Below are 19,870 nucleotides of genomic sequence, written 5' to 3'. Positions count from 1 at the left end.
TAACGATTGACAAATGCAACGACGTAGCGCGCAGTCTAGTCACGGAAAAAGTATGCGCCAAGTGTTTCCTTTTCCGGTATTGTAAGAATTCTTAAGAATCCCTTCTAGCTGCAAGAAGAATGACACCATTTGTGCCTGATTGCTTGTAGACATGATAATTAGAAATTGATGCTATTATCGGGACTCCTACTGAATGGAAATGTCTCGAGCACTGACCCATTTCGATACCCTCTTGAAACATGTGCCCTAAACAAAATTAATACAGTTTTAATACTGAAGGCTTTCTATTAGCTAACTGTACACTCTAGTTTGTCGAGCAAATAATGTCTGCGTCGTCATGTTAGACAGCCAAACTGGTGGCAGTGCTTTATCTGCCACAGGTGTTTCACGTGTGCGTATAATTCTATTAGGCCACGGATTTGGTCATATACTCTATCGTATACAGTTAAATCTAAGCGTAAGTGATGCACACAGTTTACGCAATTAAGCGTTCTTATTTAACGAGGACCGTCTTACATTCGCGTTCTTTGTCAGCTATTCCAGTGGCATCTACGTAGGGGTTCATGAGCCGGTTTCGTGAGGCCTACCTTTTCATATCGATTATCACAATTTTTCAGTGGCTCCTGTTATTATTAACCTTTCTTGCCCTAAGGCGGCTAATCAAACTTTGAGGTCCTGAAATTGCTCAGCACCGGCCAGGTGTGCGCTGGTAGTTATTTTACCAGTATTTTCCGGGCAGAAGCTCCGGACTGCGTCCTGCTGCTAATGTTCTACTGCAATGCCGTATATGGTTGTAAAAGGTCTGCTTACACACCACAATTTTTTTTTCGAAAAACACTTCCTATGTGAGAACGCCCAAAAGAAACCAAGCATCACACATCTCATCTTATTAGAAAACCCGGTATGTTTTCGGTGGTCCGGGCGCATACGTATTTCGAGCATATGAATTAGATGCTCTAACACGAGGCTATAGTTGTGGTCAAGCAGCGGCTGAAGCCACAAGCCAAGGGGAAATTCAGCCGTAATGAGGGGTCGGCTGAGGCCATCGCTGGTTCCCGTGATAAATTAATTTACAGTAGACAAATAGCTGCTTCAGATAACGCCATTTGCTTGCACATTAAGAGACTTTGGGAAAGTGAAGGAAATCATAGTGTTCCCTAGCATAAATACTACAAGGAAAGCGGGTACCAAACCAACCAACGCGCAAACAGGCTTAAAAACATGGCACTATACGGGTGTGTACTAAGCGAAGTCTGTGAATATAACACTGCTATGCGCTATGCCAAGGCTGCCTATCCATCCAATGAGCACTAGCACACCCCTAAGAGGCCCCAAATAGTTTAGTGCTGCGCAAGGGCTGTCGCGCTGTGCAGCGAGTGGGCTTGCAGTATGTTTAAATTTTGAGAAATAGCCTCAGGTAATTACACAGGGTGTATAAAGGCGAACTAACCATTGTAAAGTTTGCTATGAATGTCCTCTCACGGGCCAGGGCGAAGATGAAGTAGTATAGGGGCACGTGGATGCAGTAGATGCCGAACGAAAGACGACTCAGAGGAACCAGCGCCTTCCAGGACAGAAGTCTCGACACCAGGCCTTTTGCGGAATGTCAAACAAACACAGCATTCATTAAATTGGAGCAGTAACCGTAACATGTTCATCGGCCGCAACACATACTTCTCAAGAGGACAATTTATAACGAGACAATTGGCGCAAACAAAGAGAGGCAATCAGAGGAGTAAAGAGACACAAAGCAGATACGCAGTGTTCTTGCATTAATGTAGTCAACCACATTTACGTACCACGCGAGCGCATGCCAAGCGGCCTCTCCGTGACACTTCCGTTGTGTCAGCAGACGTCGAGAGCAGCGCTAGGCTGGAAATGTGTCATTTTGTTGTTCGCCGGCGTGCCAATTTATTTTTAATTTTACTTTTCTTTTTTGCTTGGCGCGAGGCTTCTCTAGCTTTTGCTTTCTCACGCAACGCGCTCCTCGGCAGCCATGGCGACGCGCTTCCGTCACTTCCGCGTCGACAGTGGTATCACTGGAACTGACTATCGCTGATACCAGCCGCTTGCCGCTGGACTACGCGCTTGGCGTGAGAAGAAGGAAATGGAAAACGCCATGCAGCACATGGAAATTGATATGCCGGCGAAAAACAAGAGGACTCATTTCCGGCCTAACGCTACTCTCGACGGCACGTGTCGCACCGCTTGGTGGCGCGAAGAGGCAGTTTGGCAAATAATACACAGAAACTCTAAATAGTTTGGCACGGCCTCGGCGCGGCTCCGTAAAATTTTGCTGTCGACTGTGCATTACTGTAAAACGAAGTGATGTTTCTTGCAGTGATACAGTTTCTTTCATCACCGCAGAATACACGAATACACTTAGTGACTAGAGGTATTAAAACCCTAAGGCACTTAGGGTTTTTTGCAATAGGGTGACTAGTTATCTTACACAAACTAAAAGGAATTACTTGCATAACTTATTCAATGAAGAAGTCATGAAAAGAAGGGACCTTGTATGGCGAAGGCCTAATAGTGTTCTCGGCCGAAGGAAGCAGCAGGAACGATGCGTTGAAGATATAATGCTTGACGGAGAGCAACTTTCCGGGAGTTAATTAGCCAACGGTTTTAACTATTACTTTATATCTCTTGGTAATGCGAGTCCTAATCCACACAGCTTACGCTATGTTCAACCGACGCGTCATGAAAGTGCTTTCGTAAAACTAACAAATACAAAAGAGATTTATAGCACGTTTTTGTCACTGCGAAACAAGAAATGCTGTGATACAAATGACATGCAGATACGGCCCATCAAGTGTGTTTTAGATATTCTCTGTCCCATCCATAAACACGCGTGTAACCTTTCGAGTACGGGCAGCTTTCGAAACGCATGCAGATAGCAAAAGTCAGCGTTATATCTTTAAAGGTGGTGACGCAACCAATCTATCCAGGTACATGCCTATTTTTGTCTTGCCCATATTTTCGAAGGCCCCAGAAAAATTAATTCACAATAGGATGACCGTCGTTCTGCGGGAAACATATATTGTAGTCACGGCCTCCCAGTTTGGTTTTAGAAAGAATAGCTCAACTGAGACCGCACTCCTAATGCAGAAACAACACATTTAACAGAAAATTGAAGGACAAGGTGCTAACTCTAGGTATATTTGTAGATTTTTCTTGGGCATGTGACCGCATTAATCATATCATGTTACTAAAAAATGGAGATTTATGGCTTCAGGGGTGTATCTTTGTCACTAATTAAATCTTGCCTAGAATTTCGCCAGCAGGCAGTTGGTATACGTGGCCCAATGTCCCGTCTAAAAGCTATTAAAACCGGAGTTCCACAAGGAAGCATCCTTGGTCCTCTGGTTTTCAATATTTACATTAATGACATTGTTAAGCTGGATAAGACTACGCAGTTTATAAATTACGTACAGATGACACCTCCCTGTTATTTATTTCTACCGATATCAGCAAACTGGTTGATCACGTCACCCATGTATTGTACATATTGCACGAGTGGGGAGTGCCCTAAGCATACTCTTTAATTTAATTTTCAATTAAATTAAGGAGGCTATTTCTCAATAATTTTTAAAAATCGCCTGTAGAAGGTAGCATAATTCTTATCGTTGAGCTGGGCTATTCAAAGAGGCGGACGTTAGTAGCACGAGAAATCGAAACACATATTCAACTAATTAAGAAAAATTTACTAAGGAACTTCTTAGTTAATTACTTTACGACACATATTGCAATTTACGAATTGTAGCCGGTGAGTTTGCGAGACGATGATACATCCACTTGAAAGGAATTTCGAGGATGACACCAGTTTCGAGATATTATTTCCCAAAGTGTGGGACGAAATACATGGGCGTTCCAGTTACTTTTGTGCTTCAATGTATAAAACAGCATTTTGGTAAAAAAGTAAGTGGATTTTTACGGCAAGTTTGATGGCAGATATCTTCAAACTGGTGTCATTCTGGAAATTCATTCCAAGTGGATACGCCTGACAAGCTCACCAGCTACAATTCGTAAATTACAATATGTGTCGTAAAGAAATTAACTAAGAAGTTAATTAGTGAATTTTTGTTATTACTTGAATATGTGTTACGATTGCTAGTGCTACTCATGTCCACCTCATGGAATAACCCAGCTCAATGATACGAATTAGGCTAACTGCCACAGGCGATTTCTAAAAGTTCCGTAAAACTTGAAAATGAACACCCTATACAAGCCCTATAACAAAACTAAAGCTGTGCTGTTTAAACCAAAGCATCAGCATGCTATCGTTAGCAGTGACCTTATGGTAGGTAATACAATTACTGAAGCTGTACCTTCCATTAAAAGTTTAGGATTTATTTTTCAGGAGCACATGGCTTGGAATCAACATGTAGACTTGGTTACTAACCAACTTGCTCGTGTGATCGGAGTGCTAACAAGATTGCATTCGTTGCTACCCAGCGCACATAAAATAATTGATTTATAATACACTTTTTCTTTCCCATATTAACTATTGTTTTTTGGTTCTGGGGAAAACAACTGCGTCAAATCTTCAGAAACTTCAAGTAGATCAGAAAAACGTCATGCACGCTATTAGAAACTCACCATTTGACGCTCATACAGAAGCTCTCGTTACTAAACTTTACGTGCAGAAAATAAATTCACTGTACAATCATACTTTATGGAAACACTTTGAGTTGGGAAAGTGCAATAATAACCCTTTCCTTGAGCAGCTGTCGAGCCTAACAAAAAACACTGCGAACTACACAACGCGTCACCATAAGACATGGCGCATCTCTCATATACGAACTAACTACGGTACTCAAATTTGACAATACATGCTGTCATCGCTTCTGATCTCACTGTGTCCATGAAAGGTACAACTAATTTCTTACTATTTACTAGTTTATGATACAATTGTCTCCTGTCGACACGCATTGTGATTTAATTTTGCTGTATGTATACTATGCATTGTCTTGTTCAGCAATTTTCGTTTGTATACTGTACAAACGTTAGAGCGAATACATTATTATATTGCTAGAAATTGCATACAGCCTCTGCGCTGAAGAACGAAAATGTGTATCTACATGTATTTATTACCCGTGCAACCACTAATTTCTTTTCTCTGCCTTCTTAGGGGGCACAAACGTTCGTCATGCAAATTTTAAAGGCTTTTTGTCTGTGTCCCTGTACGTGTGATGTCAAATGATCTGATCTTGTGATCATCTGCACGTGTGATGTCAAATAAACTTGAACTTTGACTTCCCTATCAGCCATAATTTTGCTTCCTTTGCATCGTTCTTGTACGCTGCCAAAAATACAAGCTATCGCCAGCATGCTGACACTACAAACTATCCCAGTGAACGAATCGACACTGAAGGCGCCATTGACCAGAACTTCAGTTCAGGCTCACCTCCTCTGCCAGTAGCACAGGCGAATACCAGCCAGGCTAGGAATGCGGCGCAGCAGAAGCCATTGGCGATGGACACCAGAAGGGTGACCCATTCCTCAGTTGGGTTGCGGCCGCGGCACCAGTCATACTTGATAAATAGGCACGTGAGCCCACAGGTTGCACACAGGCACCACATGGAAAACTGTTTCAGCTGTGAGAAAACAGAAAAAAAGTAAAGTGCCCCGTATTAAACCTCCAACGGCGAGACGCACTGGCGAATATTGCATGTTTTGTTTATTTACTTCGATGCAACTATTTTAAAGCGACGCCTCAAGCCTACACGAAAATAGTATCCGTGCTACACAGCCTATGTCTTTATTACAATGAATTAAAAAAACTAGCTTCAAGCGCATCTATGACATTGCGGTAATGTATAGGGTACGTGTCTCAGCTAACGTTAGCCAAGCTGATAAAAAAATGTCGCAGTTTCGCCCGAAAGGCGAAGCATCAATTGCGATAGCAAATTAGTAGAGAGCTATTCGGAGTAGGGATAGTAGTTTTATCGGCTGCATAAACTTGGACACATTCGCTTACTAACTGAATTAACAAGCGTGGTGTCAGCGCGCACAAGCAAACATGAATAGATCACACTGAATGACCGCAGACAACGACTGTCAAAACGCTGGCAGCAAGCGCAGCCGCCGCAGCGGGCGAAGGTTCGTGCGGTCTATCGCTTCAACGGAAACTGAGCGGCGAATGCACAGCGCATACAAAGGTCAGAGCCGTGTGGCGATAACAGACGGTGCGGGCGACCGCCACAGCCGCGGGCAAAGTACGAGCGCAGTTGTTGGCAGAGTAGAAGCTGCGCCCCCCCCCCCCCTTCCTCCCACGCAGCCTTCCCGCTTTCTTGCTTTCGCGTGGGAGATTGAGTAGCAAGTTCCCCTTACGCCCGGTTGCAATATACGCCTTTGGTGCCGGAGCACAGCGTCGCCCCGCTTCCCTCCCTCCCATACCCCCCCGGCCTTTCGCGCGACGGTCGCGTTTGCTTTCCGCCGTGCGTCCCCCGCGCGCTTTCGCTCGCGCATACGGCACGCGGCGAAGATTTTATCGCCCTTGGAACTTTATACGGAACCTCAAGGCGACGGCGACGGCAACGGCAGAAATCCGGTTGAAGTGTCCATATAATTGCTATCGCAATAAATAGAAAGATTAAAAGAGTACGGTGCAAAATACCATTATAAGCTCTACAGAGTTCGTTTGTCAGACCCCCGACGAGCGAGCACCATAGGTCTTATAATCGTATCTTGCACCGTGTTTCTTACATAAAATTTTCTTTAGACATCTTGGCTAACGACAGCTGGGACACACGGTATACTGGGTGGTAAAATAATGAGTTGCGCAAAAAACTTTTAGGAAGTACGAACAGTCCCTTGTATTTCGTGCTGTTCAGATTAAAGCGTCAGGGACCGAGGGCTGGATTCACAAAGCTATTCATTCGCAAGTGATATTCGCCATTGGCTTGCCACGCCTTCGCTAGTAATGTGTCGAGCATTGTGATTGCCTGGAAATTTCTCTTCCGAAGAATTCTAGCATAAGAAGCTTTTTTGTGTATTCACAGAAATACTAAGCTAAAGCTATTTGCAAGGGAATCTGCTAGCCAATCGCGATCTTCGACATATTAGTGAATTGACGAGCTAATGACAGAGCGCACTTACAAACGAAAAGCTTTGTGAAGTCACCCATAGGTGTCGGAGTGACAAAAATATGATGATGCTTGTTTAGGGAAGTAATATCACATACTTAAAAAGTGCAAAGATGGATGTATGGAAGAAAAGTAGTCTGCTGTTCGCGCATGTGAATGTTTGCTTCTCAATTGAGTTTAAGCCATTACTGCGATAGAATTATCGCCCTCCGCTACCCAGCTGTAATTGTCTGGGTCTTCAGGGGTGCACTTTCCGGAATGTGGACAATCACCTTTGAAATCTTTACTTGGCGGTATCTCTGGATGAGCAAGCAAACTATGCAGCCCGCGAAATAGCACATTCCGTGGTGGAAAGGCCACACGTAAACGTCGTAGTAGTAGCTGTTCGCTATGCTGAAAAAGAAGAAGATACATTAAGTACCAAGGGGACTGCTAGGATCTCTGGAGCAACCATCGTCTACATGTATCTACGTATTTTTGACGCAGTAGCAATATTTTGCTAGAATACACTCGAAGTCGCTTAGTGTGGCAGTTTCTGATTGACCTAGTTTGACTTCGCGATAAATACAGCTCTATAGTAGGCGCCCGCCCTTTCCTTTGTAACATAGAGCAGTATAGACACCCAGAGTATGCGTTCAAATGGCGGCTGAAGCATCTCTCGGGTATCTGCGAAACATTTGGTGTGTGCTGGGTAGCAACATATATGACAATACCATGCTCTATAGCTAAAACCCAAGCCCGAAAACAAGACAGGACAAGAGAGGCGACTGTCCTCTTTTGTTTCTCATGTGATGTCTTGTTTTAGTGCTAGATGTTTAGCTCTGAACATGTGTGAACTAGCCTAGCAGTCCGTTTTACTAAGAAAATAATATACTACAAGTCCTCGGAATAAAAAGTCAAGGTTCCCGCTCACCTAATGTCGCTGATGATGGGCATCATAAAGGGGGGATAATTGGTACCATGCAACTGCCCTGCGGCTATGACCGAACTTATGGTCCCCAATATGCCAAAGGCTGCGATTTTGCCCCAGTGGTAACTGAAAAGTAAAGCAGGGCATTGGTGTTAGGCAGGTGACCAGTCACCTAGAACTCACTCGCAAAAGCGCCAATGTAAAAACTTCCTTGTGAATTTTTTGTGCATTTTTCCTTTTTTTTCTTCCCGAAGATATATTGTTCATTGAATTACTAGCAAACTCAAAGGACAGCATTAAACGCCAATATTTCCTCTTACCGTTTTTAATGACGTGAGATAAAATTTGGTCATAAAAGATAAATGTTGGTGCTAAAGATGATAAAGCGCCGGCTGCTGCATTGCATGTGGACAAACTCGCGAGCGTGTGAACAAACTGCTTTGCATGCGAATACACTCGCGAGCTTTTTGCAGCCTAGTCTTTCAGCCTAGTCCAGTCGCACAATAGACGTGTGCGTGTTTGACCAATACAGCGCATGTCCCAATTCCAGGCTGCACGACTGCGCGAGAGGAAAATGTCTTTCTTTCTCTTCCGTATTGTCTACAAACTTTAACTCAGAAATGTACACGGGAAACACATGTGCATGGACAATGTGCAATGCAGTTCAGACAGCGGCACGTCAGAATGTCTTTTCTAATAGCAGCCAAGGATGCCTATGTTTCTAGATTTTTTTTAAAGCAAAGCACATACGTTTTTGCATTGTGCTTATTGACTACATGCCAGATAAGCTTTCCAGGATGAAAGGCATAGAATCTATAGGGTTGTTCTTGTTGTTTACTAGCTGCGACAGTAGGGGCAGTTTCGCTACTGATGAGTGTTAAGTGCAGTTATCTAGGTGTCTTGGTCTACCACGACAAAGACATTCAAGAGGACGACAGCGTGTGTCTCGATCATCCTGACCAAAAACATAATGTCAATTTTCTGCGCTGCCACTTTTTTATTTTTGTACGTATAAGTGTCTGGCACAAGCATAACCTAGGCACAAGCAGTAAACAAGTGCTTCTGAGCTTCTGCATAACGTAAACGAAGGTTCATTTTATTAAACGAATCATTGTATGAAAGATATTAGAACTCTCGAGTTATGCTCAAACCACGTACTTTTACTTATCCGTTTCTATGTGAGAGAGAGAGAGAGAAACGAGAAGGGAAAGGTAGGCAGGTTAACCAATTAAGGACGTGCCCGGTTGGCTATCCTACGCTTGGGGAGAGGGAAGGGGGAAGAATAGATAAGGAGCGAGAATATAAAAAATAATAAAGAGTCAGTCATTCACAGAGTCAGTCGCAGAGGAAGGTCCACTGTCACAAGCGCTCATACAGTCCAGTCTCCTTCAATAAGTGAATGTAGTTCTTATAGGACAGTGCAGCTAAATAGTTCGAGGTAGAAGTAAAGAAAACGCATTTCCTTCATTCGTTTGTTGCGCAACGATCAGCCGTTGTATTGCCCGGAAATTTGCAGTGTCTCGGAATTTTCGCGAAATGCTCTTCGCTGGTCACTGTGAGCTCTTACAGCAAACACCTAGCGTTCACTGTGTTCGAGCTTCGATTGCTAAGTGATTTGAGAGCTGCTTGGAGCAGGCGTCGATTCCACTTACTTTCTTAACGAAACGTAGTTTTATGCATATAGAAGCACGAAAGTAACTGGAACGCCAATGCATTTCTCCGCAAAGTCAGGGAATTAATATCTCGAAACTGGTGTCATCCTGAGAATTAGTTCCAAGTGGATCCGCCTTGCGAACTCCATGGCTAGAAGTTGTAAATTGCAATATGGGCAATAAGGTAATTAGTGAGAAACCTAATTAGTAAAATGTCCGCCTCTTTGAGTAGACCAACTCATGAACTAGAATTCTGCTATCTGCCACAGGCATGTGACCCTTCAAAATGTTTAGAAGTGTCGGCTGAAACACCCAGTATGTGTTTGTATGCTAAAGTAGCTGTTCAATTTTTTGTGTCTTTTTAGTTTGCTCGTGTCCGGCTCTAAGAAATTTTGAAGTGCTTCAGTCAGCCATCAGCGTGTTTGAATTGCACAAGTCCATGTGTGGTATCCTATGGGCTCAGTTGAAATGCTGAACTAAGTTACTCGTATATAGCACATTTTCACCGAATGTAACAGAATTGGCTGACCGGCCAATTTGGTGCCTTCGAATCTCTTTTGCATCGTGACAAACTTGGCCTGCCCAATGGCTGGTACTCTTAAAAATGAAGGTAGTTGTTTGTCCGTCATCAGCCTTAAGGGCGTGAAATGTCAATGCACTCAGCACTTATTGCGCATTTAAGGGCATCCCTCTCAATGGTTGCGGAAGTGCTACCATGACAAGGGATAAATTACGAGACATAACATTCGCAATCAATTATGAAGACTTCTTTCCTGGAATAATGTAAATGCAACCTTTGTGAAAGGTACTCACCGTTTAAGTATCAACACCAATGGCATTCCGACCATGAAGAGTTGGAAGTCCACTGATATAAACCACAGCAAGCCTAGAAATTCCTAGAAAATGAAAACACAGTTCCGCTATGATATTTATATGAGAAATTACCTGAAATTCAAATAAAATAGATGAAATTTAAGCTAGTCATATCACAATGTTCAATTTGTTCCTAATTGGACAGCTGTGCTGCTTTGCTGGAGAAGGTCCATTACTTCCAAGAACAGTAGGAATGTGACACATTTTCTGACGAATAAGTCCTAAACAGAGACTGATTTCTTTATTATGATGACAGAGCCACATGCATCGTTTCTAGGCCTCGGTGTGCTGCAATGAGAGGTATTCCCGCAACACAAGCCGCGTGTGTAGGCGCTCGGCTAATGCGCACCAAGTCTTAAGAACTGCGGAGGCCTTGCAACCAGTTGTATATTGTTAGCAGCTACTTCTGGCCACATGTGTCGCTAGCTGAAAAAGTGGCGCGTACAATTGCTGTAGTTCCTCAAGTGGACTAACCCTAGTGGCTGCCTGTGGACTTCATGTGCAGCTCCGGACGCGAGCGCAATTGTTTTCTTGTCTCCTGCCTTTCTATCTTTCCATCCCATAAACCGCTTCCCCTTGTGAAGGGTAGCAAACGGGACAAGCGCCAAGTGACCTCTTTCTGTCCTTCACTTCTCTCCGTCTCGCGAGCTGCAGCCACAACTTCGCGCGTATCACCTAGTTTATTTCACCATCATCATCATCATCACATCATCATCATCAGCCTATTTCTTTAAGTCCACTGCGGGATGAAGGCCTCTGCCTGGGATCTCCAATTATTCTTATCTTGTGCTAGCTGATTCGAAAGTTGCGCCTGCAAATTTCCCAATTTCATAACCCCACCTAGTTTTTTTTTTTTTTGCCGTCCTCTACTGCGCTTCCTTTCTCTTGGCACCCATTCTGTAACTCTAAGGGTCCACCGTTTATCTACCCTACGCGGTACATGACTTGCCCAGCTCCAGCTTTTTTCTCTTAAAGGGTCACTCACCAGGCCACATAGCAAATTTTGGTTATACACTGGAAGTTGTTACGTGCCCTCTAAGGAGTGTTCTACCGCAACAATTTTTCAAATTAGTTCATTAATAGCACAGATAGTAATATTTGAAGTGCAGCGAACCCATCATTTCACAGGAGGTGAGCGTTAACGCCAACATAGACTCTCTCTCCACTTGCCCCGTCTAGCTTTCGCAAGCGAAATTCCTTCCCTGCATTCTCCCATACCGGAGCCGGACTATCGCGTGACGAATGCGTTACGGGCCCCTCCTTCTATCTTTGTTTCCTCTCTCACGTTTTTGCTGAGTGGTGCACTTCTGGTGACGAGACAAGCGCTGTTTGTCTCGTTTGGCACAGCGGCCGATTTTGCGCGCTCTGCACGAGAGCACCTGATCAGTGCCACAATAACGAGCAATAAGGCAGGCGTGAGAGGATGGAAGAGCATGATCTCGGCGCTGGAACATGGCAGAAAATGACATGGTTTCGTTCTCAGAGTGCGCGATTGCGCGACGTGGGAACAAACAGACGAAACGAAGTACATCTCTCTTGCTACGGTACGAAATAAAAGAATAACGCGCAGACATTCGGTATGTATGTTTTATTATTTCTCTAACCTTTAATTCGTCTATTGAAGCAACAGAATAAATAACTGATGTTGCCTTTGAATAATTCTCGAAGTCATGGGTCACTATGAGTGATGTCACAGCACCGCCATGTACACAGGCGCACTTGCGCGATATACGTCGACTCTCCGGCTGGGAGCGCGGCGCCCGCGAGGAGAAGGGCAAACAACGTTTGGTTTGAAATTAAAGCGCTTTCCTCGACGCGTATGGATGTAATACTTAGCAGACATGATCATTAGCGCGCATTGTGTCCACCGCGCTTGTCAGCTCAAAATGGCGAGACCTGTTGAGGGGCCCCTTATTGTCAATATCGGGTAGACCCCTGTTTCCTCTCTGATCCACTCCGCTCTCTTCCTGTTTCTTAACGTTACTCCTAACATTGTTCGTTCCGTCGCCCTTTGCGTGGTACTTAACTTGATCTCCAGCTTCTTTGTTAGCCTCTAAACCAAGAGTTCTTTATTTATTTACCGTTAATTACTGATGTACATGACTAATGCCCATCTGGTACGCGAGAATACAAAACAATACATTTTTTGCTGTGTGCTATGTACCAGCAACTTCAGCTGTACTCTTTCAGCTCCTGGGTATAGAAATAAGCATTGTGCTTCGCTTAGACTTTAAAATAGGCTGAATTCTTATGGCAAGAAAGCCACGTCGCAGCTGCACTATGGACGCTGAGACGTAACCGGGGCTTAGCCAAGGTATTGACTGACATTCGCCACAGCATCACAACTAATGCAACAGCGTAAATACAACACCGCTTTCACTATATTTAACCATGTTTTGTAGTTTTCCTTAGTTTAACGTACGGATGCTTTAGTGTTTCCGGTGCAATACCGGCAGAAAAAGAAAATGCCAAAGAAAGGCAAAGGGAGAAGCTACAATGGCGGGCCGAATCGCGTGATTTTTTCTGCTCTCTTCTTCTTTTCTTCTTTTTTGTTGAAATGAAGATATTCAAGGAGATTTAATCACACGAAAGTCATGCCGGCTACTCCTTTTCGTTTAATGGTACAGAGGATGCGAAGGGCTAAATAATCAAAAGAAACAAACGAAAAAAATAAGAATTCCCACGATAGGTTATACGAGCTTGCTTGATATCAACGCACGCCCAGTATGCGCACAAGAAAGTTCGCACGCGATGAATTGATTAAATCAGCGTAATATGAGTTAATTTGTCCGAGATGCGCATCTCTAGAACACAATACAAATAAACATGCATACAGAAATCACTCCCAAACTTTCATGACATCTGCACTGTATTCCAACAAAGGCTGTCACAATACTAAAACACTAAGGCACATGGTTTGAAGTCAGGTGAACACAGCACTTTTTATGGCGAGTACAAACGAAAAAGAAATGCACTTAGCCTTATTGCATCTTTGTTTTAAGAAAGAGTAGTATTCATAAAGTAAAAGTAAACGAGTGTGGTCTAGGACCTCGTTTGGGACGCGGCCTCATAATCGACAACATTGTGCACTCGTTTGCTGGCCAAATGCTCCTACCTGTTTCGTACGGTCACCGACATTTCGAACTTGCAGCAAAATTCGCCACCACTCCCTACTGAACTCATCATAAATTTTCTCCATCAATGGCTTTAGGTTAGGACCGGATGCGACCACTGGTCCCAGATGACAGCACATGAGGACAAAAAACACCGGGGTGGTAGTTCTGGAATATAAGTCCATCAAAGTCACCATGCAGCCGTTTTTTTTTTCTCTTAGCTGATGCTCAGCTCAGAGTAAAAGGCGCTCATCGTGCACTAATAACCAACAGGAAGAAGGGAGAAGTGTTTACCTTAAATGTCGGCGGATGATTGCTACAATCCAGATATAAAATCGGTTTATGCGCGTCCTCGATAATTTATCAATGTTGTACACCATTAGGAATCCGCTGTAAAGACAAATAAAAGGTTCATAAAACGCCAATGTTGCATATCCAGACAACGGTTACATTAGGAAATGGGATTGCGGGATAAAGCTAGCCGCCACCTATATAACCTTGTGGTGACGCAGAAGAAGAGAGGGTAAAGCGGCGAAAACGAATAAGGAAACATAGCCACATTAAGGCCCGTGTTGTGGACAGATATATGTGATGCAATAAACTTGCTTCCCATTTCGGCACCATAGTGATGTGCGGCTTACCTCTGAGTTTTCAGTGTTCAGTAACGCAGCGAGAAACGGCCCCACATAAACAAAGCAGTAGATGATTTCGCTGTTTACAAACATTAACCCTGGACGGCTTCCAGTTTGGCTCACTGACGTAGTCCGCTAAATATAGCGAGCAAGAAAGGCGATGGTGGTGATATAGATTAGCAGGAGTTCGTATGTGATCCTGCACAGTAGACTGATAAGGCCCGTGACCAGAAGTTTCTTGGTTCCACACTATCGCTGCTGTTGTCGCGTGAGCGAAAAGGCGAATAGGCTTGCGGCCGCGCTACACTATAGCTTGATCACAGTGTCTTTACTAGCACGCTGTTTTATTCCACGCTGGTACGTATACCTCCGCAGTCATAGTGTCCCTGTATTTGTATTCTGTTAAGGTAACAATGAGTGAGTGAGTGAGTGAGTGAGTGAGTGAGTGAGTGAGTGAGTGAGTGAGTGAGTGAGTGAGTGAGTGAGTGAGTGAGTGAGTGAGTGAGTGAGTGAGTGAGTGAGTGAGTGAGTGAGTGAGTGAGTGAGTGAGTGAGTGAGTGAGTGAGTGAGTGAGTGAGTGAGTGAGTGAGTGAGTGAGTGAGTGAGTGAGTGAGTGAGTGAGTGAGCGAGCGAGCGAGCGTCCATCCGCTCGGAAACAGCGTTCGGTGTTTTGCAGGATATGTGTGCTTGACGTTGTTGTCAAATATTCTTGTGAAAAAATTAGCTCTGACCTCTTGAAAAGGTGAATTCGACAACCTTTGTGTTGTTACTGATGTCTCCGCGAAGTTTGCGGCACGCATTGTTTGGTGGCGGATTCGTACCTGAGGAAGAAGAAGACGTCCACGCTCCAGTAGCCCGCTATAATGAAGCTGAATCCCAGATTGTCGGCAAAACGAAGAATGTTGATTGTTCTGGCTGAGATAAAAAGAGGTTTAGTTCAGGTGAGGTTTTTCTCTCCATCCATTTTCTCTGCACATCGCAACAATTAGAGTTTTGAAGTTGTTCAATTTCCTCGACAATTTCTGATACAAAAACATCTTGCTACGCAGCCTCGTCGTGTCGGCGTCAGGTATAAATGTTTTCTGCTCAACTGAAAACATGCTTTTCTTCACGCTTGCTTCATGACGCAGTGAAAAAAGCAAAAAGCAAAATTGAACGTTAAATAGCATCTCTATTTCTTACTGCTTAAACACATTTTGGAGCATGTGTAATAAAAGCCTACTGGAATTCTGTTGTTCACTTTCAGTATATTCTACAATGAAGGCTAGTCTCAACCTTACTTTTCTTGAGGCTTTACAGGATCAAGAATACGCTCAATACTAAACGTTTGCCCTGATATGTGACGTCACTTATAAGCGCAAATGCTAGTGTTGATGTTCGCTTACTTTTTCGTTCCGCTCAAGCAAATGGTTAACCGTAATGTCATAAATATGTAACTATTTAAAGTGAAACCTCTGAAATTTATTCTGAAGAATATAACAAAAGTTTATTTTGCAAGCCTGAAAGAAATAATTATTAGAATTCTGAAAAGGACAGAGTTAAAAGGCATAACTTTGTACTTACCCATAGCTAAGTGGTCGAAGAAGCTGTATGAATGACCAAAAACAATTGAGAATATGGCCAAGATACGTATGCCATGAAGAAACCTGTAGGTGCTGGCTTCCGATTCTTTACCATTTTCTACGTTCAACAACAGCTGTATATTTGCTTCTAATGAAAAAGCACACAGTGCTCTCTGTAAAGGTCCTGAAGAAAAATATATCTGCAGTCAGTTTTTGCAGGAAGAGGCATTTCTTTACACTTGGACGACATTACTATAAGCATGTTGTAATGCACAACCTTGTCACAGTCACCTTTAAAAAAATCATGCGTCTGAAAGGCACTTGCTGAAGAATTACTCGACAGTACTATCGGGTATTTAATTTTTCATGATAGAGGTGATAAACAAGCAAGAATAACTACACCCCAGTACCTAGCAGCAGTGTCTACTTCAATTTTAACATCTTATTACCGCTTCCTCACGCAGTGACTGACGTCCGAAATTGGCCGATTGGTAGCACTCTCCCTAAAGCTGCTTCCTTGTACTGCTCTCCACAAACTGTCCTTTGGAGAACTGAAATGCTTGTTTGAAAAACCTTTCCTTGAAACAGATGCCTTTGTTTGAAAGCTAAAAGTTGTTTGTTCAGGAAACTTCATGCTTCGAACATTGGCGCCTATGGATTACGATGTCGGTTATAATTATTGGACCTCTCACTAATAGCGCCTTTCCTTTAACATGAAATTATTTAGCAACATTAACAACATTATTTAGCAATGTAGGAGACATTGGTATCAGAAATGAGAAACAATTTTTTTTCTTAGCCTTACAATACAAAGCGAACACAGGCTGCCTTTAAAAAATGTTCTTAAGGTTAGGATAAAAATTAAAGTCGAATTCGTTTACGCATAGTTCGAACAAGCACATTGTACTGCACAATGCGCACAATTTATACGGCGAATGTGTGCCCATTCATTTAAATATTTTTAAAGCAAGAAAATATAAAAATCTGGAACGAGGTGACACATTGTGCATTCATGTAATCCACCACGAGCCACACACGATGTAATCCACACGTTGAACTACATCTGAGATTCACTTTCTACAGATATAACAATGCACCACAGAAATTTGCAGGTATAAATAGCCATTGCACAGCATATAACATCCCCATAGTAATTACAAGAACTGCAGCGCAGTAAAACACAAGGACGACACAAAGAAATGACAAGAACGAGGGCTGAACTTACAAGTTTCATTGTAGCGAATTTCACATACAGGGTGTTTCAGCGAACACTTTCAAAAATTCTTACAGGTTGCCTGTGGCAGATAGCACAATTCTAGTTCATGAGCTGGTCTACTCGAAGAGGCGGACATTACTTGCACAAGAAATTGAAATGCATAATCAAATAATTAGCAAGAATTTACTAATTAAGTTTTTAACTAATTACCTGATGGCCCATATCGCAATTTACAAATTGTAGCCGTGAAGTTCGCAAGGCGGATCCACTTCGAACGAATTCTCGGGATGACACCAGTTTCGAGATATTAATTCCCGAGCTTTGCGGAGGAATGCGTTGGCGTTGCAGTTAGTTTCTTAACAAAACGTCGCTTTATGCATTGAAGCACAAAATTAACTCGAACGCCAATGCATTTCTCCGCAAAGCTTGGGAAATAATATCTCGAAACTGGTGTCATCTTGAGAATTAATTCCAATTAAGTGGATCCGCCTTGCGAACTTCACGGCTACAATTTGTAAATTGCAATATGGGCCATCAGGTAATTAGTTAAAAACTTAATTAATGAATTTTTGTTGATTAGTCGAGTATGCATTTCAATTTTTTGTGTAAGTAATGTCCGCCTCTTCGAGTAGACCAGCTCATTAACTTGAATCAGGCTATCTGCCACAAGCAACTTTAAATAAATTTTGAAAGTGTTCGCTGAAACACCCTGTATATATCCACTGTCTAACACAGACGTCATTAGCTGCAGGTGCATAGACACGCCATCTCTTTATCTTAGAGTTGTAACGATGGCACGCTAACACACCTTTGCCCTAGCCGGGAAATCCGTTCAGCTTCAACGATTTCTCGAGTGAAGCGCGATTTGCTTTTCATAATGACAGTCGTGTTATGCAGGTCAGGTGAACAATCCTTACATTGTAAAGAATGGCTAGCCAGGAAACCTTGAAAGTCTTTCCCTTCACGTGCGTTTTTCACATAGTTAGCATGCTCCCTTAACCTAACATTGACGCATCTCCCAGTTTGGTCAACATACACCTTTTCGCATCTTAGAGGGATTTCGTAGACTACGCGTTCTGCCCAATCAACAAAGGGGGGAGGGCGCCTATGCGTTGTGCCGCAGGCTTGCTGCTTCCTTGCCTCTTGGTCGGTCATTGGGCAGAGCTTGGACAGCCTGTTAGGTGCGGTGAATACAACTTTCACGTCGTACCGCTGGGCCGCCTTTTTCAGGTTGTGTGAAAGCTTTTGAACATAGGGTATCACAGCTACCCTCTGCCTGCGCGGTGCGCTGGCTTCACACGTTTGCGGATGACGGCGCATTTTCTTTAGCAGGCTCTCTGCCACCGAAATGAGGAGGTGCTGGGGGCACCCAGCACCTCCTCAAAACTAGTTGTAAGTTCAGCGCTCGTCCTTGTCGTTTCTTTGTGTCGTCCTTGTGTTTCATTGCGCTGCAGTTCTTGTAATTATTATGTACCAACACGCCCAACTCGCCACGTTAATTCCCATAGTAACTATGCGCAGTTTTTGAGTCATTTAGAAAATCTGTTATGGAGCACTGAGGTAGGGAGCTTTTAGCAGATTTGAGGAGCTTTGACCGTAAAGAGGTTTCAGTCCCCATGCATGCTTAGGTATGTTTACGGTGCCATTATGCCGATTAGGAAAAAGCATTTGATTCAGTAGAGATACCAGCAGTCATAGAGATATTGCGTAATCATGGAGTACCGGAGGCATACGTGAATATCTTGGTAAGTATCTACAAGGATAGCACAGCAACCTTGGTTCTCCACAAGAAAAGTAGAAAGATACCTGTCAAGAAAGGGCTCAGGCAAGGAGACACAATCTCTCCAATGCTATTCACTGCATGCTTAGAAGTAGTATTCAAGCTCTTAGACTGGGAAGGCTTAGGAGTGAGGATCAACGGCGAATATCTCAGCAACCTTCGCTTTGCAGATCACATTGTCCTACTCAGCAACAATGGCGGCGAATTACAGCGAATGATTGAGGACCTTAACCGAGAAAGTGTAAGAGTGGGGTTGAAGATTAATATGCAGAAGACAAACATAATGTTCAATAGCCTGGCAAGGGAACAAGAATTCTGGATCGCCAGTCAGCCTCTAGAGTCTGTAAAGGAGTATGTTTATCTAGGTCAATTAATCACAGGGGACCCTGATCATGAGAAAGAAATTTACAGAAGAATAAAATTGGGTTGCAGTACATACGGCAGGCATTACCAAATCCTGACTGGGAGCTTACCACTGTCGTTGAAAAGAAAAGTGTACAATCATTGCATTCTACCGCTGCTTAAACTTTGAGGTTAACAAAGAATCTCGAGAACAATTAAGGACCGCACAAAGAGCGATGGAACGAAAAATGTTAGGCCTAACGTTAAGAGACAGGAAGAGAGCGGTGTGGATCAGACAACAAACGGGGATAGTCGATATTCTAGTTGACATTAAGTGGAAAAAATGGAGCTGGGTATAGGCCATGTAATGCGTAGGATGGATAACCGGTGGACCATTAGAGTTACAGAATGGATACCAAGAGAAGGGAAGCGCAGTCGAGGATGACAGAAAACTAGATGGGGTTGAAGTTGGGAAACTTCCAGGTGCAAGTTGGAATCAGCTAGCGCAAGACAGGGGTAATTGGAGATCACAGGGAGAGGCCTTCGTCCTGCAGTGGACGAAGGCCTCTGCAGGCTGATGGATGATGATGATGCTGCCTCTAGTTATCACGCACAATTTTGAGCGCCCCATACATGAAGGCCAACCGCTAAGTGCTAAAAAATTACACGTTGCAACATCTATCACTAAAGGCGTCAATT

At 43.4% G+C, this 19,870-nt stretch overlaps 1 protein-coding gene across 1 annotated transcript in view; it reads right to left on the bottom strand.

Annotated features, from left to right (window-relative positions):
• Window positions 1-19,870, bottom strand: part of LOC119434856 (nose resistant to fluoxetine protein 6) — a 48,070-nt gene that overhangs the window by 7,855 nt on the left and 20,345 nt on the right. Inside the window, exons 6-14 of the mRNA XM_037701907.2 lie at window positions 15,835-16,017; window positions 15,093-15,186; window positions 13,934-14,029; window positions 13,642-13,807; window positions 10,467-10,549; window positions 8,005-8,127; window positions 7,364-7,484; window positions 5,411-5,600; window positions 1,451-1,593 (exon numbers count right to left, since the gene is read on the bottom strand). Coding sequence (XP_037557835.1) covers window positions 1,451-1,593; window positions 5,411-5,600; window positions 7,364-7,484; window positions 8,005-8,127; window positions 10,467-10,549; window positions 13,642-13,807; window positions 13,934-14,029; window positions 15,093-15,186; window positions 15,835-16,017 — 1,199 coding nt within the window. The remainder of the gene's footprint in view (window positions 1-1,450; window positions 1,594-5,410; window positions 5,601-7,363; window positions 7,485-8,004; window positions 8,128-10,466; window positions 10,550-13,641; window positions 13,808-13,933; window positions 14,030-15,092; window positions 15,187-15,834; window positions 16,018-19,870) is intronic.

Source organism: Dermacentor silvarum, chromosome 1 (genome assembly GCF_013339745.2).
Source record: "Dermacentor silvarum isolate Dsil-2018 chromosome 1, BIME_Dsil_1.4, whole genome shotgun sequence".
NCBI classification, from domain to species: domain Eukaryota; kingdom Metazoa; phylum Arthropoda; class Arachnida; order Ixodida; family Ixodidae; genus Dermacentor; species Dermacentor silvarum.
This window is presented reverse-complemented; position numbering and strand designations above follow the sequence as displayed.